This window comes from Chenopodium album, chromosome 4, assembly GCF_948465745.1.
Source record: "Chenopodium album chromosome 4, dcCheAlbu1.1, whole genome shotgun sequence".
In the NCBI taxonomy this organism is placed as follows: Eukaryota; Viridiplantae; Streptophyta; class Magnoliopsida; order Caryophyllales; family Amaranthaceae; genus Chenopodium; species Chenopodium album.
Genome location: NC_137837.1, coordinates 2,736,804 through 2,761,019, shown reverse-complemented (window position 1 = coordinate 2,761,019; position 24,216 = coordinate 2,736,804). Strand labels below are relative to the sequence as shown.

Here is a 24,216-nt window from a genome sequence, read left to right as displayed (position 1 = left end):
GTGCAAGTTGTAAACCGGTAAATTGGTCGTTTAAAGGCAAATTGGATAGTTTAACCCACTCAATTGGACTCCCGGAGGGTATTAGGGAACATGGTAATAATTTTGGCAATTTTTATTTTCGAGCGAAAAAAGTCAAAAATTTCAAAATTGAAGGCTTATATCCATACTTTTTGAGAAATTTTGGAGGTTTCGGGGAACGATGTCGAAAAGCCTTGAGAATTTAGGGAATACATCTCGGGGTCATATAATGTCGTTTGGAACCATATATGATCATTATTTGTTGTCATAAATGTTCGTGGTAGGCTTGAGTTAATGAAATCGTTGCAAGTTGTAAATCGGTAAATTGGTCGTTTAAAGGCAAATTGGATGGTTCCACCCACCCAAGTGGACTCTCGGAGTGTGTTAGGGACCATGGTAAATATTTTGGAAATTTTTATTTCCGGGCGAAAAAAAGCCAAAAAATCTCAAAATTGAAAGCTTACTATCCATATTTTTTGAGAAATTTTGGAGTGTTCGGGACCCGGTATAAAAAATTCTTGAAATTTTAGAAAATACAATCCGACCTGTATCAACCCGATTTAACTCGACCTTGTGTCTATGGGCTCTTTCACCCGAATCGATACCCAAAAACGATACTTACGGGCTGGTTCGTGTCAAGCTTACAACAGACTCAGCCCAGCAAAACAAAATGAAATACAAATGATGGCTTGGAGCGCAATATTCTACTCAGAACTACTCCGGTTAAGCGGTTGTAATCGTCAACGGCGCCAAAACAAAGCCATGAACTCCGAATCTGGAGGAGAGATAAACTCCATGGAAATTGCTTCACCTTCGCAAGAGAATGATCAATCCAAGAATTTCAGAACCCTAACTTTGCTCTACACAAGCTACTTTTGGTCTCGATTCTCCAATTCTCCTTTCATCGGTAAACTTTCCAGTTTTTGTCGTCAATTCGGTCGTGCTAGGTCTCGTCGCCAGAAGTTGTGTTTGCCTCTTCCTCTTCCGTCCAAATCGGTTCATTCTTCACTGTAATTTTCTCTATATTGAACTCAGATTATGCTGAATTGAACTTAATTTTGTCTGTTTGATTACTTGATTTGAGCTTGATTACTGCGAGTTTTTTTTGCAATTTTTTTATAATTAAATGTTTCTGTTGATTTTGTTGTAGAAAACCAAGGATTTTTCTGGTAATTTTAGTGTAATTATAATGTAGATTGTTTAATTTTGTCTAAGGAGTAGGATTTTGAGCTAGGATTACTTAGAATTATTATGAGATTGAAATTCTTTACAAATTAAGATGATATTTGAGTCGGAGACGATAGTGCAACAATTTCTGTTGGAAGTTGAGGTTTGCTAAATGCTGTGACTGTATATTTCAATGTTTTTGGAGGATATTGATTTGATTAAATGATGTTTGAAGCTCGAGAAGCTACTAACAATTGAAATAATATGCTCGTAAGTCGTAACTATAGCGTGTTTGTTTTATGTTGATGAATGGTGATTATATTTTTTGGTAATGCAGGATACTAACAGAAGCATCTAGAATTTATGATGTTTTGGAAGATGTTTTCGAGCATATATTATCAAATATGCACAATGTTCAGAAGAATTTGCAATATTGGCAGGCTAAAGCAGAGGTTGTTAGTCTTGTTACATGAATTTCTGTTTACTATGTTGCTCAGAATGTCAATGATGTGTTTGTAGTGTCATTTTGTTTGGTTTTTAATGGCAAAAGATTAGATTCCAATGATTAGTGTTTTTTTGTACAGGGGTCTAATGCTCAGAAGGCCTATTTTATGATGTTTGAGAGAGGACCGCGGGCTTTGATTGGTGAAACTGTTGAATTTGTGCGGAATTTCATTGCCGAAGATTCTTCGTTTCAAACACTTTGCCATTCTGCATCTGGTTTTATATCTGATAGAGTATCTGTGTTGGATAGCATACGATGTGCACTTGCTGTGTTCTTGTCACAGGTTTGTTCACTTTTTTCACCCTTGCTTGCTTTGCTCTAAATTTCCACTCATGCCGAGTAGTATTGGAACCGCTAGAATTGTGGGAATGATTAATGTGGAAGGCATCTGATATGTGTGTGCTTATATAGATTAATGTTAGGTTCCAAGCTTCTTTTGAATGTTATTTTGTTGTTTCTTCTAGAAGTGGGACCTGTTCGGCAGAGAAGCACCTATGTCTTGCTTAATATATTTTCTTGTGTATTTTACCCCTGAATGAGGCTAAGCGATATCTGCCCTTGTTTGAGAAGGGCATATACAGTGGCACTTTTACATCGTATTTAGTACTTGTGGCTTGGGTGTGGGAGAATCCTTTATTGCACTAGACACTAATATATTTAGTGTCTAATACTGTTGATAAATCATTTAAATTACATATACTTCGTATATGATTCATTTTTTCTGGTACTTAGGATGGTATGGTGAAGTACCTTTCTGTTTTGAACAATATACTGTTGTTACTCAATGCCTTGTTTAAAAATGCATATCTGACTATCTGTCGGCCTATGAGTTTGACAGACCAAAGTTAATGCAATGTTCTTCTGCCTCCTGTTTCTACCTCTCTCTAATTGCTACTTATCTTAGAGACTATATACAAGTACAAGTCCACAACACATGTAAATTATTGGAGGCCCAGATGCAACTTTTCTCAGTCAAGAAAAGGAGTTGTTCAGTTATAGGTTGCATGAAGTACATGTATGGGACAGAGCTTACATGAATTACATGTTTAAGTGTGTGTCATGAAGTACAAGTCTGGGACCTTGTGATTAAAGGCCTTAGAGCTTGCATGAGTACATGTTTCTTAGGATGGAGAGGCAGACTGTCGACTATATTCATGCTCTTGGTTGATTGATTCTAAAAATGAAAGTTTGCGCTGTGTATTTCTATATTTTAATATTTTTGACCTATATCCAAGTTATCATGAATCTCATTCAGGTGTATATGGCAATTGATAAACAAGGAGAAGACCTGGTGGCTGATCCTCAAAAGGCATTGCCATCATTATTGATCACTATCAATGGATTATTTTCAAATCTTGAGAATTCCATTGCTCAATTGCATAATTCTTTGTCCCAGGTATATATTTTTGTTTGTTCTTCTTCCGTTTCTTTTTAGCAGTATATTTTTTTGTAAAAAACTTTTGAATTGTCTTTTTATTGTAGTTCTGAATCTCGCTTGTTCTCTCTTTGCAAAATTATACAGATAGATTCATTTGCTGGGGAGAATAACTCATATGAACTCGTATTCAATAGAATGACTGAAGTGCAGTCACAGTGGACGGATGATGAAATTCGAGGTGCAATTAATATAATTTATCAGAACCTCCAGAAGCTCGACTCATATCTATCTCTCATTGTAAGGCTATTTATGTTGTTTTCTAGAGTTTCTCTTTTCATGTGCTTAGGTCTTTCACTTCAAACTGTCTAAACTCGTATTGCAACATTTCCCTATTTGAACATGCTTTCTCTCAATCTCTCTCCTCATCACATGGGTCCTATCTTTATTCCTCTGTATCTTCCTCCTCTTTTTATAATCCGTGTCTTCCCCCCATGTTGCAATATTAAGGGAATGGAGGAAGTGTTTTTTTTTTTTTTTTTTCTCTCGCTCTTGCATGGTGTATTTCAGAAAGTCTTGTTTGTAAAATTGATGCCTGATGCTCTTCATGTACTATGGTTTCCTTGAGCGGTTTATGGCAGATTCTAGTGTATACTCACTCAGTCTCTTTAAGATTGACCCAATTTCTTTTTTTTGAGTTGTCCCATACTGCTAGTGTTCATGAGGGTCCTGTGGTCCACACCAAAATTTTGTTCTTTGTGTTTTACATTTACTGCAATCGATCCGACCTATATTTTCTTTCATCAACTCCACCCAGCCAAATACTTCAATCTTTTCCTGATTTTTTTTATCATGTTTGATAATGCATAAATTCAACTGTTGAAATCTATAATATCAAAAGTAAAAAATTTAAAGAGTTGACTATGTTTTTCCTTATTGATAAATCACAAAGGCTAGTCAAAGTAAAGTTTGTGAATAGTGTCAAAAGTCATAATGTGTCAATTGAAAAAGAATGAAAGTATTAATACGTAACTATAGCCCCGATGGGGCAAACAAAATTGGACTGAGGGAGTAATTTATGAACTATGTGCACTTGCATGATGTTAAGCTTGCTTATGGAATTAATCTTGAAAAAAAACTTTGCAGTCAATGTAATCTATTTATAAATTTGTAGTAAGCTAATAAGGTGTTTTTATGATTATATGGCTGTGCCTTCATTTTTTTTTGGTTCTCTCAGATTGCTAGGCATCGGAAGCCCAGGAAAATGACTCGGTATTGGATCCGATATACATGCGGGGCAGTTGGCCTCTCTGTTTGTTCTCTGTGGATTGTACGTCATAGTAGACTGGTTGGTAGTCCTGACATTGATAACTGGATTCGTGAAGCAAAAGAATCAACAATTACTTTCTGGACTGAGCATGTGGAGCAACCGGTATGATTCTGATGGTGGTTTTCTTCTAGCTGACTGTGTTGTTTTGATTGGGATTTGGTCATAAATCTATGTTTGGAAACAAGAGGCCATACTGCTTACAAGATGCAAATGGTACTCTGAGAGTCTGAGATTATTAATACTTGAAGATGTGGTTTCTCTTGCACCAATATTCTTCAACTTGAAAATGCATGTAAATGTGTACTAAGGTTAAGTCAGTAAAAATAAAAATCTTTTTTTATATAGTACGGAGTAGTAATTAGTAAGCCTCCTACAACCCCCCCCCCCCCCCCCCCCCCCCAAAAAAAAAAAAAAAAAAAAAAAAAACACTTACAGTTAAATTCTGTTAATTAATTTCTGTATGTAACAATCAGTGAAAATAATAGGGCCTTAGCCATATCTGTCTGGGACAGTAGGCATTGAGAGAGTACAACTTAAGATGATACTTCGTATATTTCTCAAGGCATCATTCCCCATGATGTAAATGAGTTTGTATTCTGTTATGTGAAGTTGTGGAGGTGTAGTGCTTCAGAAATGGCATGCCATGTAATGTTTGAAGGTGTCATCTCGTGCAGTATATGCAGTATATATAATTGTGAAGTTCTGCAGTTGTTGTAGGCATAGCTGAATTGATTTAATAATATTCCTAGTGAACCTTTGAGTGTATGGATAACTTATTGTTTTCATTTCTGTCTTTCCATATCTTTTTTCGTTTGATGGCAAACTCATCATCTTCTTTAATTATTACGTTGAGTGTTTTGTCTCCCGTAAATCTTAAATATTCAACTTAAATTACCTCATTGTTTTATCAGCTTATGTCAATTAGGGATGAACTTTTTGAGACATTCAGAAAGAGACATAGAGGGGTAATGGATTCAGAAGAAGTGCAATTAACTGCTAATTCGCTGCATAGGTAAAGTTTCTTGACTCAACTCTCAAGTACAAGAGATTTAATCTAAAACTTTTGTTCCTTAGATATGATCATGTTCTGTATCATGCCATAGTAATTTGCAGGTTTTGTTACCATTTTTTTTCTTATTCTTTTTTTTTTTACAGAAACGACCCTTTATGTATATATCATCTTCTAATCTTCCTCCGTTTTTTCTTAAATACCAACTTAAAAAATTCTGTCATTGTCAAGCAAAATCACCCACAAGCAAATGAGTCAACCTACTACTTTTTTTTAAAAAAATATTTTTCTTGAGAACCAGATATCTGACTTTTTGGCCAGTTTCTGACCACAAGGTGCTAATGCTAATAAAAAATTGTCAAAGGTACTTAATCACCCAAATGAAAGATGTTATCTCTTTTAGTGTATAAAGGTCTTCTTTTTTTTTTTTTTTTTTTTTTTTGAACTTATTGTTTCACAGATGACAAGATGCTAAAGATTGGAACTTAATTTCTAGTCACTTTATGAGATTGCTGTTTAATTGGAATTGGAACCAGGCCTTTATAATGTCCATTATGCATCAGATCTATGAATTTCTGAATGGTTCTGAGTAATCCTGTTACATAAGACTCCTAAGCAGTTCTCCAATTCATCCACTCCACATTGATTCTGTGTATTACATTGCTCATTAATCTAAATTCTAAAGGATGTGACGTATTTAACCGCTTAATTAGTAACCACTCATCTTAGCCTTTATAGGTGATGTTGGACAAATTTGTTGGTGAATGAATTGTTACACTTGATCTATGAAGGGACTATTTTACCTGTTTTAACAAGCTGTTGTGGCTTATAAAATGTTGAACCAGGTATATATGACTTGTATTCTTCAAGATCTTCCCTTGAATTTACTTGTGCTTTTATGAAATTGTGGTATGAGAACTTTTTGCAAATCAAATTTTTATTCACTTTGTTGTCAAAGCATAAAGTATGCACATTTCTGGTTAGAAATTGAATTCCTTAATCCTTATTGTCTGTTTAACGGTGCTATCTTTCTAAATTCTCTCTTTACTAGCTGGTTTGGTTTCTTTCATGTCTTGATCTTTTCTTTCTTTTTTTTTTTTCTTTTTTTGGTGAACAGAATGTTGGTGGCTTTCTGTGAGCAGGCAAATGGCCAGAATTTCCCAAAGAATGCTACAGATCTGGAGCTTCTTCAGATAGTTATGGAGAGGTACATTTTTCCATTGTTAAAATTGCAATTGTATTTTTGAACTGAGTCCATAAGAAAATTCAAATGAATCAGTAATTTTTTTAGCAATGAAAATCGATAGGCAGAAACAATCTTTATTCTTCGTTACTGATGTACCTGATTTGGATGAAATGAGGATGTTATAGTGGATACATCTCTGCTCTAAAAACTTAAGTAAGCTTGCATTTCTTCTGAGTTGAAATAAATCAATGGTAGTGCATAAACTGAGAGGAAGGGCATTTTGAGCTGTCTAGAGCTTGCACTTAAACCAAAAATGATTTACTGGTTAATTAAAGCCTGAGGACAAAGAATCAGCTAGCTGCTTTCATTTGGTTTGGAGTCAAGACTTAGCCATTGCGGCCTTATTCAAGAAATCAGAAGCAAATTATACTCCTCGGATAGTCATTAACTTGGTATAGTTTACAGATAGATGGATTTATGTGTAGGGGGCTTGCGTGGTTTTCAGTTATTGAGGATGTTGGCAAGCCTATTTCTCGTCAGCTATTGATTTGCTTTCTCACCTTCGATATTCTTTCATGGGTTCTATGTGAATCTTAGATCACTTCATCACTCTATTTTTCTAAAAGTAGATCTGGCTAACAGCGTTAGATAAAAAATTAGGTTATTATTGGTTATGTAGTTGCAGAGCCTTATCCCGTTGATGTGTATTTCTCATCGGTACTTGATTTTCAGATGGGCTTTTCTTGTCTGTAAGTGATAATGACGCTGATATCTGATGCAGATATGAGAAGGAGATGGTGCATCCCCTAAAAAGCGCTTTTGGTGGAGAGCTTCCTCGTGCTATGCTCATCCAGGTTAAATGTTATATATTTGTATTATCTTAGTGAAATATCTATAGAAAAAAAGATGTCATCTTCACCTTTATTATAAAGCTTTGAGACTTGATGCTTTCTTGCAGGTTCAAAAGCTGAAATTAGATATTGAGACGTAAGTATAATCTTTTTTGCAATCATGTGGTCTGTTAAAATCCAAGGACTCAAGTAGACTAATCTTGTTTACGCTGACAATGTACTATTTATAGGGCAATGCTTGAATTGAACCAGATTCTTAAGGCAAATGAAATCAACTTTGCCATTTTAGCTGCGTTACCTGCTTTCGCTCTCTTTCTCCTTTCAATCATGTTAGTGCGTTCTTGGGTTACACAGGTAATTTATTCCTTGACACCTTTATCTACATCGGGTTTGCATACATGCTTGACTGTCCCTATTTCATCGATTGTTTTGTTAGACTTGGGTCTATATTACATGCTAATTTAAGACGCATTGAGATTTATCCTTAATTCAAGAGGCTACTTCCATAACAACCAATCATTGATATGTATTGACCTATGATGTTTGAACCTAATTGGGTAGGTTTGCTGAACCATTTTGACACTCTTGATCTGATTATATCCATTTTATATCTAATTAGGTGTTCATGGCTTCATGCTGCTAGATTAATTTCTTTGCTGTTTACTTGTGTTATATTAGGACAAGGGAGCAGAAGGAAGGGGCAGACTTGCTCGTCGTCAGAGGAGGTTGCTCATTGTGGAGATTGAGAAAAAAATCATGCATTATCAGTCTTGTATGGAACTGGGACAGGTATCATCAGTTAATTGGCTTAAAACACACTGCATGTTTGAGTTTCTATTTTTGAAAGTTATGACTTCAATATATTTTGGAGGTAATATGCCTAAATTAAATGTGTTTGTTTAGAAAATGATAGATACATTGTACCTCTTTTATGTACTGATCATATATACACTGGAAATTCTTTAATACACAAATTGCTACTTGTATCATAAACATGCCCTAGTGTAGACACTGAACACCTATATATGGTAGTGAATCCCCAGTATTATATATGGTTATATCGCATGCTTGTATGTGTCTAATAATACGAATGAATGAATGCAAGGAAGCGAATAGCCAGTGAACACAAAAGGAGCTTTATTTAAGAATGTCTCAATTGGACTTCCTTGCCTATATTAACCATTCTGTACATTCTTTCTTCTGTTTTTAGTGTTGTAACCTTTGTCTGTCATTTCTTTGTGTTATTCTGTCTTTGCTCTGTTTAAGCTAATGGCTTGTTGATAGGCGATAATCCTCATTCAGTCTTTCCCCATTGAAAAGAGAGATTGAAATGTACGAGGCATTATAAACACTTAAATTTAGGCAGAGAATTTTATTTTCATAAAATAAATTCAAATTTAGAAAATGTGGTGATCAGTTTGTGCCTTTACTGTTGGATTATCCAGCATTCCAAGACTAAGTTTTGCTGAAGAAGCACTGTAAATGTTGTGAGTGGTGAACCCCACAACAAAAAAATTGGTGAATAATTTTATTTAAGTCCATGATGTGCACAATAAAAGAAACTTTCCTAGTTATGATGCATTATAAAGCAAAAATCTTGGAGGTATGAGAGAACAATATAATTAACACAACAATTTCTGAATCCATTCTTGGTTTTCATCTTATGGTTGTATCTATCATGAATACCTATGCTGGTGCATGCAAGCTTCATTTGGTTCTTTTCAGTTTGCAATAGAAAAGTTGAATGTTGCATTTTTCTGCAGGCACAAGATGGACAATACAGCTTGGGCTTGGTGTTATATACTTTAGATCGTCTATATCGTGCAGTAGAGAGACATGCAAAGATGACTGGAGAATGGTCATGGTAAGCTCCTTGGTACTTTGTACCTTTCTGTTCAGTTTTCAATCTTTTCATCCATGCATAAATCAATATGTTGCATCCATGTACGGGCTACCTGGTAAAGCTGGCAGTACCGATGGTCCTTGTCTGGGTCACATATTCTGAGTTTGGCATGGCACGGCATGAGGCGTGATAGATGGCCCCTGGGCCATGCTATGGAGTAATCCCTTGAAATGGCAGGCGTGGCATATTATGGTAGGTCATAGTGTCATACCATGAGCTTTGCCTGCCCGGAGTTTAGGGCTCTCTGCCAGCTTGATGGAGAGGGAAGGAAACTGGGAATTCCTTTCATGCAAGGTATTTTATACTATTCTATTGACTAACAGCTGAATAACGTTATTGCAGCTTGAGACAGGATATCATTGATTTGGCGAAGCCAGACCTTCAAACTACCCACAAATTGACTATCACTTCACGCATGGAACGAGTTTACGAATGTTTGCTTCCTTCGTTGAAGTAGTAGATTCAGCCATTTCTAATCACACAGTTACATCCCCAGTATTCGCATCATATGTTTAATGAAAAATTGATGCGGATGTTATTGCTCATAGTTCAAAACTTTAATAGAATTGTTTTTGGTCAGATTACTTGTTTGGGGACTAATCACATTTTTGTATCAGGTCATTGATTTACGAAATATATACTGTATAGTAAATTTAAAAAAATACTGTTTGTATTACCTCCCCGTCTATAAGAATAAGACCATTATTGTTACTTAGATGTTCTGATCCTATGATTTGGTTTCTTTTTAGGGGCTGATATTTTAGGCTTATTCCCTCTGGATTGTAACATTTACCCGTTACAAATTATGAAAGTCATTTTTCCAGATATTTCAAATATGGAAAGTCTGCAGTAATTGAGGCTCTTTAACAATGGTCCATGAGGCCGCATTCGGTGAGTAGTTCTGGGCAGCAAATAGCAATTAACTATTATAATGATCACATTCACAGGGTTAAATCATCGAATCATACGGGAAAAGAAAAAAGAAAGAAGAAAAAACCATGAGCCATGGTGTGATAGAAATTAGTCATGTAGATGTCAACTAATTTCTCTGTTTTTTTTTTAGTTGCAATACTTTTTTTACTTTTTTCTAGGCAATTTTTGAAAAAAATAAAGAAAAAACCCTGAGCCATGGTGTGATAGAAATTAGTTCAATTGTAGATTGAATTGTTAAATTTTTCTTAGTTTTGAAAGATAAAGTTAGCTAGCATTTGTTTTTATAGACTTCATAACTTCCAAAATATTTTTCATAAATCTTATCAAGTGTATTAATGGTAAAAGGTATACATTGATAAAAAATACAAGTAATGTATTTGCAACAAGAAAACCTTTAACAATTTTAGGATGAAATCATGTGCTTTTCCTTTAAATTACGGTATTCAATTGGGAAAACTCCAAGTACACCTACACCCAAAATATAAAAAAAGAACCAACATCACAATATAGCCTTCGAACCTTGTGATTAGCACATCATTTTGCATTAAATATACGCTTCAATTACATCATAATACACGCCCTAACTTAATAGTTACTTTATTTTGCGTTAAATTGCCTCCAAAATTTCTCCAAAAAGTGTGGATATAAGCCTTCAATTTTTGGATTTTTTGACTTTTTTTCACCCGGAAATAAAAATTGCCGAAACAGTGCGTTTCTGGTGCGGCTGGCCGCACCATGCGGCAGGGTACCAAATTAGCAAATGACAAAGTAACCCCAAGACAAAAGTAACCCCTGACTGACTTAGTAACCCTTGACCAAGTAACCCCTGACTGACCTAGTAACCCCTGACCTAGTAACCCCAAGTAACCCTCGACCTAGTAACCCCTAACTGACCTAGTAACCCCAAGTAACCCCCGACCTAGTAACCCCTAACTGACCTAGTAACCCCCGACCTAGTAACCCCTAACTAACCTAGTAACCCCAAGTAACCCCTAACTGACCTAGTAACCCCAAGTAACCCCCGACCTAGTAACCCCAAGTAACCCCTACCGCCGACCTAGTAACCCCAAGTAACCCCTAACCGACCTAGTAACCCCTGACCACCGACCTAGTAACCCCTGACTGGATCTAGTAACCCCTTACCCACCACCAACAAAAAACTACCACCAACATCCACCACCAACAAACCACTACCAACCTAAACCACCAACGAAACCAGATCTAGAACCCAAAACTACGAAACCACCACCACCCATCCACGAAACCACCACTACCCACCCACGAAACCACCACTATATTCGTTCTTCAATTAAACAAAAAATTAAGTAATAAAATTTAACAACTTACAAGTTATATAATCATCAAAATCTTCGCAAATAAGCTTGAATTTAACATAAAATTCGTAGAACATAAATTTCCAAAAGTAAACCATTAATGAAGTTTGAAGAAATTTGGGCTAAGAAGATGACACCATTAATGAAGTATTGAAGTTTAAAGAAAAAAGAGGAGAGAGGAATAAAATTGGGGGGGAAAGGAAAATGTTGTAGAAGATGGAAGAAGAACAGAGGAGAGAGAAATAAATTTGGGGGAAAAAAATGTTGTAGAAGATGAAAGAAGAAAAGAGGAGAGAGAAGATTTTTTTTTAAAAAAATATAAATGGCTGGCCGCACCGTACGGCCAGCCGTATAGAAACTTTGTGTTGCCGAAATGTTTACCATGGTCCCTAATATCCTCCGGGAGTCCAATTGGCTGGGTGGAACCATCCAATTTGCCTTTAAACGACCAATTTACTGGTTTACAACTTGCACCAATTTCATTAACGCAAGCTTACCACGAACATTTACGACAACATATAATGATCATATGGATCCAAACGACATTATATGACCCCGAGATGTATCCCTTAAAATTTCAATGTTTTTCGACACCGGGCCCTGAAACATTCGAAATTTCTCAAAAAGTGTGGATATTAGCCTTCAATTTTGGAATTTTTTGACTTCTTTTCGCCCGGATATAAAAATTGCAGAAATGTTTACCACGTTCTCTAATACCTTTCGGGAGTCCAATTAGGTGGGTGAAACCATCCAATTTGCCTTTAAAAGACCAATTTACTGGTTTACAACTTACACCGATTTCATTAATTCAAGCTTACCACGAACATTTATGACAACAAATAATGATCAGATATGGTTCCAAACGACATTATATGACCCCGAAATGTATCCCCTAAAATCTAAAGACTTTTTGATATCGGGCCCCGAAACCTCCAAAATTTTTCAAAAAGCGTGGATATCTTCAATTTTGGATTTTTTTTTTAATTTTTTTCGCTCGGAAATAAAAATTGCCGAAATGTTTACCATGGTCCCTAATACCCTCCAGGAGTCCAATTGGGTGGGTGGAACCATCTTATTTGCCTTTAAACGACCAATTTACCGGTTTACAACTTGCACCGATTAAATTAACTCAAGCCTATTACGAACATTTAAGACAACATATAATGATCATATATGGTTCCAAACGACATTATATGACCCCGAGATGTATCCCCTAAAATCTAAAGACTTTTCAACATTGGGCCCCGAAACCTTCAAAATTTCTTTAAAATCGTGGATATTAGCCTTCAATTTTGCAAATTTTTGACTTTTTTTGGCCCAGAAAAAAAAATTGCCGAAATGTTTACCATGGTCCCTAATACCCTCCGAGCGTCCAATTGGGTGGGTGGAATCAACCAATTTGCCTTTAAACAGCCCATTTATCGGTTTACAACTTGCACCGATTTCATTAACTCAAGCCTACCACGAACATTTATGACAACATAAAATGATCAATTATGGTTACAAACGACATTATATGACCCCGATATGTATCCCCTAAAATCTCATTACATTTCGACACCAGCCTCTAAACCTTCAAAATTTCTCAAAAAATATGGATATTAGCCTTCAATTTTGGAATTTTTTTTTACTTTTTTCGCCCGGAGATAAAAATTGAAGAAATGTTTACCATGGTCCCTAATACCCGCCGGGAGTCCAATTGGATGGGTGGAACCATCCAATTTGGCTTTAAACGACAAATTTATCGGTTTACAACTTGCACCAATTTCATTAACTCAAGCCTACCACGAACATTTATAACAACAAATAATGATCATATATGGTTCCAAACGGAATTATATGACCCCGAGATATATTTCCTAGAATTTCAAGACTTTTCGATACCAAGCCCCGAAACCTCCAAAATTTCTCAAAAAGTGTGGATATTAGCCTTCAATTTTGAAAATTTTTGACTATTTTTTTTGCCCGGAAATAAAAATTGCCGAAATGTTTACCATGGTCCCTAATATCTTCTGGGAATCCAATTGGTTGGGTGGAACCATCCAATTTGCCTTTAAATGGCCAATTTACCGATTTACAACTTGCACTGATTTCATTAATTCAAGCCTACCACGAACATTTATGACAACATATATTGATCATATATGGTTCCAAACGGCATTATATGACCCCAGGATGTATCCCCTAAGATCTTAAGGATTTTCAACACCGGGCCTCGAAACCTCCAAAATTTCTCAAAAAGCGTGGATATAGGCCTTCAATTTTGGAATTTTTTTGACTTTTTTTGGCCTAAAAATAAAAATTGCCGAAATGTTTACCATGGTCCCTAATACTCTCTGGGCGTCCAAATGGGTGGGTGGAATTATCAAATTTGCTTTTAAACGGCCAATTTACCGGTTTACAACTTGCACTGATTTCATTAACTTAAGCCTACCACGAACATTTATGACAACATATAATGATCATATTTGGTTCCAAATGGCATTATATGACCCCGAGATGTATTCTCTAGAATTTCAATAATTTTCGACACTGGGCCCCAAAACCTCCAAAATTTCGCAAAATGCGTGGATATTAGACTTCAATTTTGGAATTTTTTTTTTTACTTTTATTCGCCTGTAAATGAAAATTGACGTAATTGTTTAACATGGTCCCTAATACCCTCCGGGAGTACAATTGGGTTGGTGGAACCATCCAATTTTCCATTAAACAAATGATTTACCGGTTTACAACTTGCACCGATTTCATTAACTCAAGCCTACCACGTACATTTATGACAACAAAAAATGATCATATATGGTTCCAAACGACATTATATGACCCCAAAATGTATTCCCTAAAATTTCAAGACTTTTCGACACCGGACCTCGAAACCATGTGTCCTCGAAACCACCAAAATTTCTCAAAAAGCATGGATACTGGACTTCAATTTTGGAGTTTTTTTTTTTATCTTTTTTTGGCCCGAAAATAAAAATTTCCGAAATGTTTACCATGGTCCCTAATACCTTCTGGGAGTCCAATAGGGTGGGTGGAACCAACCAATTTGCCTTTAAACGACCAGTATACCAATTTACAACTTGCACCGATTTCATTAACCCAAGCCTACCACGAAAATTTATGACAACATGTAATGATCATATATGGTTCCTAACGGCATTATATGACCCCGAGATGTATTTCCTAAAAACTCAAGGTTTTTTGACACCGTATCCAACCTCAAAAATTTATCAAAAAGCGTGGATATAAGCCTTCAATTTTGGAAATTTTTGACTTTTTTTCGCCTGGAAATAAAAATTGCCAAAATTTTTACCATGGTCCCTTATACCCTCCGAGAGTCCAATTGGGTGGGTCTATCCATCTAATTTGCCTTTAAACGACCAATTTACCGATTTACAACTTGTACAGATTTCATTAATTCAAGCTTACCACGAACATTTATGACGACAAATAATGATCATATATGGTTCCAAACGACATTATATGACCCCGAGATGTATCCCATAGAATTTCTAGACTTTTTCGACACCAGGCCCCGAAACCTCCAAAATTTCTCAAAAAGCGTGGATATTATCCTTTAGTTTTGGAATTTTTTGCCTTTTTCGCCGAAAATAAAAATTGCCGAAATGTTTACCATGGTCTCTAATACCCTTCGGGAGTCCAATTGGGTGTGTGAAACCATTCAATTAGCTTTTAAATGACCAATTTATCGGTTTACAACGGCCAATTTAATTAACTTGCACTGAACCCAACTTGAACCGAAATTGACCCAAACCCGTTTTAACCCGTCAAAACCCGAATTTAACCCATCTTGTTACGAACCTGACCTGAATTTAACCCAACCTGTTACAAACCGGGCCCGAAATCAACCCGACTTGATATTGACCTGACCCAAATTCAACCCAACTTGTTATTGACTCGACCCGAATTTTACCATACCTATTACTTATCCAATCCAAAAATTCAACCCGATCTGTTACTAACCTGACTCGAAATTAACACGACTTGTTATTGACCCGACCTAAATTCAACCCAAATTGTTCCTGACCCGATTTCAAATCACCTTAAATGCAATTTGGACCACCTTATTATTGTTGATCAAAGCATTTTGTCTTGGGAGACCAAGTCGGGCCAGACCAGCAAAAGAAAGGAGCATCATCCCTAAATTTAAGAGTTAAATATAGTATATATTTGTTGTATGGTCAAAGGAGATAATTATCTTCCGAAATTATAGACTATAGTTTCCTAGTATATTGCCATATATATTATAGTCAAAGGAAATAATTAGCTTGATAAAAATGATAATTATCTATTTATAGTTAGTTGGACCCGAATATGACCTGACTTGAAAATACCCGACTTGATTGTAACCTGCAAATTATTGACTTGAACATAACCCGACTTGAATCCAAGAATGACCCGACTTGGAAATGACCCAACCTAATTATAACCCGCTAATTATTGACTTGAACTGAACTCGACTTGAACCCGAGAATGACCCGACTTGAAAATGACCCGACCTGATTATAATCCGCAAATTATTGACTTGAACCGAACTGGACTCAAACCCGATAATGACCCGACCTGATTCTAACTAGCAAATTATTGACTTGAATCGGACTCGACTCGAACCCGAGAATTACCCTAACCCGTTTTAACCCGTGAAAACCCGAATTAAACCCGACCTATTGTTCACTCGACCTGAATGTAACCCGACCTGTTATTAATCCGACATAAACCCGACCCAAACCCGATAAGAAGTATGACCCGACTCAAGCATGGCCCAACCCAAACCTGACCCGCATAGGTTACGGAATTAATCCAAATTGACCCGACCCACTCTTACCCGACCCGTTTACCCAAATTGACAGCTAATATAAGGTACTATTACATCATAATATACACCGTAACTTAATTGGTTAAAGTATTGCATCGGGAAAACATATGCTAGTCGGTAAGCGACAATCTTATAGCCCAAGTGCCCACCCGGCTGCAAGCGCATCTTTAACTCCCACCCCACCTCTTTAGTCTTACATTTAGATGATTCGAAGGACTCATAAACATGGTTATGAAAGGTTTAACAATGAACCCTTCAATTTTCCACAACAAATTCAGCTCTTTTGTACCATTTGGTTCTCGCAATACCCATTATTTGCTTCTTCTTGTCGTTGCCTTTCAACTTCAGCTTCAATTTCATTGGAGAATGAATCTGTTTCACTTGGGCACTTCACCCGACCCGATTTTCCTATCCTTCATCAGGTTTATTTTGCTCAAACCTTTTTTTTGCTATTTTAATTACAAGTTTGATGATTCATTTTGGGAAATTTTTCTTTTCTTTGTTTTTGCTTTTGTTTTTGTTTTTTTTTTTTTAGTTTGTGAATTGATTTCTGGGTTATTTGATTCTAGCTTTGTCATTATCAAGATGAATTTGGTAATAATGGGTTCTTCTTGTTTAGATGTTTTTGCCCGCTTTGACCATGGTTGTAATTGAGGGAAGCAATAATCTTTTCTTGTAACTTTGGAAGTGTTTAGGAAGTCACAAAGGGCAATGATATAGACGGGATTTATTGCTCGGTCTTGGGTATCATCCCAACCAATCTAGTTGACATCCACCTTACGCAATAATATTTTGGAGTATTGCTAACCTTTTTAGTAGTAGTGCTTAATTAATTATTTAGTTAGGATATTTCTGGAACGTTTTAATAGCTTTGTTTGGTATGACTTTGTAATTTTCAAACTTTGAAGCTAGCTTATTCAGGAAAAAAGAAAAAAACTAGAATTTTTTTAGTAGTATTTATTTTGGTAAACACTTTGCCATTTGCAACATCCAATATAACATGTTGAATTAGTGCTTGGTTTTGTTTGCTCTGAGCTAGTGTTATGCTGTTTCAATTTTGAAGTGAAATAGGACAAGATATTAAAGCGAAATGTGACAATTATTTAGGGACTGAGGGAGTATGGTGCATTTATTTATTTGGGGAAGGTTTACATGGTAATTGATTGAGGAGGATATGTAGCTCAACCAACAAACAATACTAGACTAGCAAGCTGGTGCTAATATCTGACATTAATACACGCATTTGATTTATTGGCACTTGTTTGGTGATGTTAGCTTTCACATCTTGATCTCAAAGTGGTATTTTGGGCTGATTCTTGTTGATTTAATGGGATTTACCATTTATACATCATGTCATAGTAAGACTGTGATGCTTTTGGATCTTATCAGCTATGATTGCAAACTGTGTAATCTAAGAGTAGTACTTTATGCCACAGGAAGTAAATGGTCACAAACTTGTCTATTTGGACAATGGTGCAACTTCTCAGAAGCCGTCTGCTGTAATAGAGGCTTTAAAAAACTACTATGAAGCTTACAATGCAAACGTGCACAGAGGAATACACTTCTTGAGGTTTTGTAACTTAAGTCGATTGAATTGTCATTTATGTTTCTTGCTCTGATAAAACTTTTGTAAATTAAAATTCAGTGCCAAAGCAACTGATGAATATGAGTTAGCTAGGAGAAAGGTGGCCACGTTCATCAATGCCAAAGAGTCTGGTGAAATTGTATTTACAAGGAATGCTACTGAAGCAATTAATTTAGTGGCTAATTCTTGGGGCCTCTCAAATTTGGAACCAGGAGACGAGGTTTGTACTTCTTATACCACGAGTAGTTTTCTTATCTGTATTATTTCACGCTCCTTAAATGTCAGAATCATCATTATGGGAGTATGCTTTAATAAATGACAGCTGAATTATGACTACAATGGAAAAACTGCTTCCTGCTACCCCTTTACTTGAGATCAATGTAAAGAAAACAATATGAGTTAAGTGTTAATTATAGAGTGACAACTGACAAGACAAACAATTCATTACAGGTGACAAATGCTTGTGCACACTTAAGTTAAGTACTGCACTTATCTTGTGCCAAAATATCATATACTAGCAAAGCTAGAATACATCATGTTTAAATTAATGACATATTCTAGTTGGCTGGATTTTATTGTTTGTCCAATAAACTACATAGTCTGGCTTAACAATAGCTTAGCTGGAGCCTGGAACACCTGAACCTCATTTGGTGAAAGTATATATGGCTTGCTTGAAGTAGGCCAAGCTTGGGAAAGAGCATTTCCTTATGCAGAAGCCCAATTTTTCAAATAAAGTTGAAAATTGGAGCTTTTACTACTGAATAAGCTTCTTGTCTTCTTGAGATTGGGGTATGACAGGAATAATTTGCTAATTAAATATGTTCGAAACTTAATTGGATAAGTTGGCCTCTTGAAACTATATCTTATAGAATTAATTGTAGGTATGAAGATATTGAATTCTGTTCTGGTGCATCAAACAAACAGAAAACTACTGAATTCTGTTCTGGTGCAAGAGGAATCTTTGATTATCATTGCCAATATTATCTAATATTAAAGATGTGCTATAGAGCTAATTGAAATTCTTGCTACTAAAATTGGTGGTCAAGTCCTCGAGATAACAAATTCTAGGCCAATTGTCATCTTTATGCTTCATAGAGATTGTCCTTTTTGGTTCATATTTTTAAATTTACATATCCGTAATTATTGCCTTTAACTCTCAGCATTTAGCTAGTTTAAGTAATTGCAAAATTGAAAAAGCTGTTTCCTTTTGCCCCTGGAAAATTCTTCCCAAGTATGTTACCTGCTAAATTGCTGCTTGACATTGAATGCATGCAGATCATCCTCACTGTTGCTGAACACCATAGTGCTATTGTCCCCTGGCAACTGGTGGCTCAGAAAACTGGTGCCCAATTGAAATTTGTCAGTTTGACCAAAGATGAAGTTCCTGATACCGGTGCATTGCTGGATATGCTATCAAGAAAGACAAAATTGGTTGTTGTTCATCATGTCTCTAATGTACTTGGTAGGGCTGATTTTTGGGTTGATGGTTTTTTAATCGAGTTGTGTTTCTTGAAATTGAGTGTGCTGTCACGAAAAATGTTATCTTGTGAAGTGTTTCACAAGTGATGCTATGAGAATTTTGTTTGTTGTTCTGAACTTTCTTTCCCAGACACTTCCTGAAATCTCATCTCTTAGCTGATTCTTTGTGTAGCCTCTACTCTACCAATTCACGATATAGTGCACTTGGCTCATGCTGTTGGGGCAAAAGTTTTGGTTGATGCTTGTCAGAGTGTCCCACACATGGCAGTTGATGTATAGAGCCTTGGTGCTGATTTTCTTGTTGCTTCGTCTCATAAGGTTAGGTTCTTCCTTTAACTATTCTTGAACAAATAGTATGAGCTGGTGTTCGAAGTCAAGGAATGAACAATGCTTCAGATGTGTGGTCCTACAGGAGTGGGATTCCTATATGGCAAAGAGGAGCTTCTATATTCAATGCCTCCTTTCTTAGGTAAAATTTGTTCCTTCTTTGACAAAGTAGTTCTATCTTGTCTGCACTAGCTTTTCATAGAGACGGGTTTATAATGCAAGAAAAGGCTAATGTTTGCTACTGCAAGTTGGAACTGGTTAGAAAGCAGATGCGTGTTTAACTTGTAGTACATGCATGATTTAGCCACATAACATCATACCAGTAATTTATTCAATTTCATTTCCATGTATTTTCTTTCAGGTGGCGGAGAAATGATTTCTGACGTGTACTTGGATCACTCCACGTATGCAAATCCTCCATCCAGGTTGGTGCTTGGTAGGCATCAATTTGAATGTCTGATAAGTTTTTGTTCATATAAGATCTTGATTTAGATTCCATTCTGTTGGATCAGATTTGAGGCTGGAACACCAGCTATTGGTGAGGCCATTGGATTAGGAGCAGCTATAGATTATCTATCAGGAATCGGAATGCAAAAGATCCACGACTATGAGGTAGATTGTCTTACACCTGATCTCTTCCTGTCTCTCATAGATTTCTAACATTGAACTCCAATCTTAATGTTCAAGTAGCTTCAGTTTTTGAAAATTCAATCTTTAATATCGGTAATTATATAGAGCAGTATTGCTTTTATTTAGTCTGAATTATCCTATACTATATCATTTCTTCACATAATTGTGGGTACTGTTATGAACTTCCTCTAGGCAGAATTAGCTGATTATTTATACGAAAGGCTATCTTCAGTCCCTAAGATTCGGATTTATGGACCGGTGCCTTCACAAAATGTTGGTCGAGCTCCTCTTTGCTCATTCAATGTAGAAAATATTCATCCAACAGACATTGCCACGTTTCTTGATCAACAGGTATGATATGAATGTTATGCTACTATCTACCGTCAAGTTTATTCTCTAAATAGCAATTTTTATATATACATTGCGCTGTAATAGTTGTACAGCTAACCGTGTATATTCTTGAATCAGCATGGAGTGGCAATCAGATCAGGCCACCATTGTGCACAACCTCTGCATAGACATTTGGGAATGAATGCGAGTGCACGGGCTAGTCTCTACTTTTACAACACCAAGGACGATGTTGATCACTTTGTTCAGGCACTAAATGATACAATCTCTTTCTTTACTTCATTCATGTAGATTTTACATTTTAATTTTCACTTCCCTCATCCCCTGTAAGGCTGTAATAATATTGTATGAGATACAAGTTATTTGATTAGTCAGCCAAAAATAAAGGCTTGTTTAAATGCAGTTAATTGTAAGATAGTTAATAAATTTTTATTCTATTTATGAATGTAATTTAATGCAAATTTTCAAATGCATCCTTATTAATCTACATCCTTGACCATTATTATCATGTAAGTAGATCCAAAATGCCCTTCCTCAGTTTAATTCAACTCAGACGAAATACAATCATACTTTGATCAGTTCATAAAGCAGAGATATATGCCTACTATAACATCCTCATTTCATTGTACTACTTATATTATGGAGTAAAAGATAGAATCCAAATCATGTACATCAATAACGAAGAATAAGAATCGTTTTAAACAATCGAGTTTATGAATAAACATCGAACAAAACTGCACCATTACTGATTCATGCAGGACACAGTTCAGAGGTACAGTTGCAAATTAACAGCAGAGAAATCCACCTCCCCTTATATATTTGAAGATCGAAGCTCCGAATCAGTAGCATTCTTTGGGATGGAGCTTTTATCCATTTTCCTGCTCACAGAAAGCCATTATTAACATTCTATTCAGCAAATTAAAAGAAAGATCAAGGCATGACATACCAAACCAAATGACGCCGTTTAACAGACAATAAGGAATTCACAATTTAATCAGAAATGTGCATAATTTATGCCTTGACAACAAACTGAAGAATGAAGAATACAAATCATATACCTACCTGGTTTCGCGACAAAAATAGAAAAAATATGATTCCGATCATGATGTCTTTGATAAATCACCCCAACTATCTAACAATGAAGAATGATTATTCGTGTCCATTAAGAAGCTATTTGTGGAAGCAATTTCGTTAAAAGGATTGATAATCGAAGGGCTATTATCAAAGAACTCGTCGTGAACTTGCATCTTATTATCTGACTCGAAAAAATTTGTATGCAACGAACCAAAATCTCCATAAGGTACAAGTTGTTGTGGCGGTTGTTGTTGTTGTTGTTGTTGAAGATGATAATTTACTTGAGGTAATTTATTGCTTCCCATCAAATTCCTACCATATGGCATCATTCGAGGTTGTTGCATAATCACTTGACTAGGCCTAACTTGCAACGGTTGAGGTTGTCCAACATGATTATTATTATTAATCATTGGAAAATTATTCATTTGCGAGTAGTTTATTTGTGGTGCAACCCTTGCTCTATCAGATGCATTCGCGACAGGAAGATGATGTTGGCGATTTGCTACAGAACTCGAGTACTGATGATTATTAGAAGAAACATGAGTCGGAACCATGAATGAATGACCATCGATACCTTTGTTGTTGTTGTTGTTGTTCTTCTTGTGGTTAGAAAGAGCCTTTCGATACTTTTGAAGATGACTAGCAACTTGTTCTCTAGTAAGATTATTATGCCTTTCACTCAACACCTCTAGAATCTTCTTAGGTACCGCCTTATCAACCCCTCCAAGACTCTCAACCACGCCCACGAAATCGAGGTGGAGCTCATCATTCCATCGAACCCTACTCCCTGCTAATTTTTTGCCTTCCTTAACATTAGTCTTAGTCTTGTTACTTTGATCCTCGTTCTCATTATTATCAAACTTATTACCTCTAGTACACTTTTCGAGATTATATCGAAACACATGTTGCCATATAACTTCAACATCCGATAAACTAATAGGCTTAAGGAAGTAGTTGCAAGCACCATATGTAACACCTTTCTTGACTATCGCTTCATCACCATACCCTGACATCATTATCACCGGAATGTCGTGTTTGACACCGGTTTCGAGTAGCTTAAACCCATCAATCTCCTCCATTCGAACATCCGTTAACACTAAATCGAATTTTTCTTCATTTTTTTCCAATAGATTTAGTGCTTCAATTGGATTATTCTTCGAAGTTACTGCCCAATAAAATTATATTAGTATAACAATACAATTCAACAATTAATTTGCATTGGAAAAAAAAAAAAAAAAACCATCAATTGATCAATTATTAATTAAGCATCATCACATACGTAAACACACGTACATAAAAATTAATTATCATCACATAAATTAAAATCACACGGCATTGATTAATTAAACTACAGATCTACAAAAAATTAATAACATTACTATTTAATTTTTGAATATTTACCAAAAATTGATAAACCCTAATCACAAAAGAACGCACAAGAAAACAAACAAAACCCTAATCAGAAAATTTAAAAAAAAAAACACTTTATGAATAAATCCTATTGATATATTGATATACTCACTTCGTCACTATACTAGACCTTTTTTGTTGCTCGTAAAGATTCCTAATTGAAAGAACAAATAGAGACGAAAGAAGTACGTAATACTATACACACGAGAAATAAAGATAGGAAATTTATGTACAAACCTTGATATTGGCAACGACTAAGCAATTTGGTGATGGTCGTAAGACAAGTAATATCATCATCAACGACCAAAACTTTCAATTCTTTTGAATTCGAAACAGTAGGACTAACAACTGAATTATTAGCCAAATTGTTGTTTTCAATTACGACTTTTTCCACGATTTCTTCGTTCGACATGTTCACTGGAAAATCTGGCGTAGCAATAACGAGTAAAGGGTTGTTATCTTTTTCGACGCCTTCGTTAGACATTTTACACAATAAAATTTAGCATAAGAGTAATAATGTGAGTAAAGGGGAGTAAACTGAGGGTTTAAAAGGGTTTATATGTTTTTTTTTTTTTTTTTTTTTGAAAGAGAGGAAAAAAAAAAGGGGGAAAAAAAAAATTAATGAAGGGTTGTATTATGGGAAGTTTGGAACTATAGTTGAAATTATGGGACTAAATTTGGAAATTAATGATACTGAGGGTATTAAATTCGGCAAGGTTAGATTAAGGGTTATTAAATTACGTTCCTCGATTTTTTTCCTTGTGAGATGTAGTTTTCCATTTTTGAGACATGTGTTGACTCTTTCCTTAACGTGATTTCGTTATGGTACAGTGTTATTTAACCGTGATAACATGCTTAATAATCGCTGTGTTTGGTAAATAGCTCATTTGATTATTGACTATTATTGACTAATAAAAT

At 35.7% G+C, this 24,216-nt stretch overlaps 1 protein-coding gene and 1 pseudogene across 2 annotated transcripts; both read left to right on the top strand.

Annotated features, from left to right (window-relative positions):
• The first annotated feature begins 684 nt into the window (after positions 1–684).
• On the top strand, positions 685–10,171 carry LOC145626316 (protein DGS1, mitochondrial-like). The gene is made up of 14 exons (XM_081678742.1): positions 685–1,028; positions 1,523–1,637; positions 1,770–1,973; positions 2,946–3,086; positions 3,213–3,365; positions 4,303–4,497; positions 5,307–5,407; positions 6,522–6,611; positions 7,372–7,444; positions 7,549–7,577; positions 7,672–7,795; positions 8,120–8,230; positions 9,205–9,305; positions 9,687–10,171. Exons 1-14 carry the CDS (start codon positions 700–702, stop codon positions 9,799–9,801), a joined length of 1,881 nt encoding a protein of 626 aa, XP_081534868.1. The 5' UTR covers positions 685–699; the 3' UTR covers positions 9,802–10,171.
• A 6,409-nt stretch (positions 10,172–16,580) lies between these two features.
• LOC145626315 (cysteine desulfurase 1, chloroplastic-like) lies at positions 16,581–21,286 on the top strand (annotated as a pseudogene). Its single transcript, XR_014110986.1, has 10 exons — positions 16,581–16,867; positions 17,882–18,015; positions 18,091–18,250; positions 19,306–19,492; positions 19,682–19,827; positions 19,906–19,978; positions 20,198–20,261; positions 20,349–20,448; positions 20,659–20,817; positions 20,935–21,286. The product of XR_014110986.1 is annotated as a cysteine desulfurase 1, chloroplastic-like (transcript).
• Positions 21,287–24,216: the final 2,930 nt, after the last annotated feature.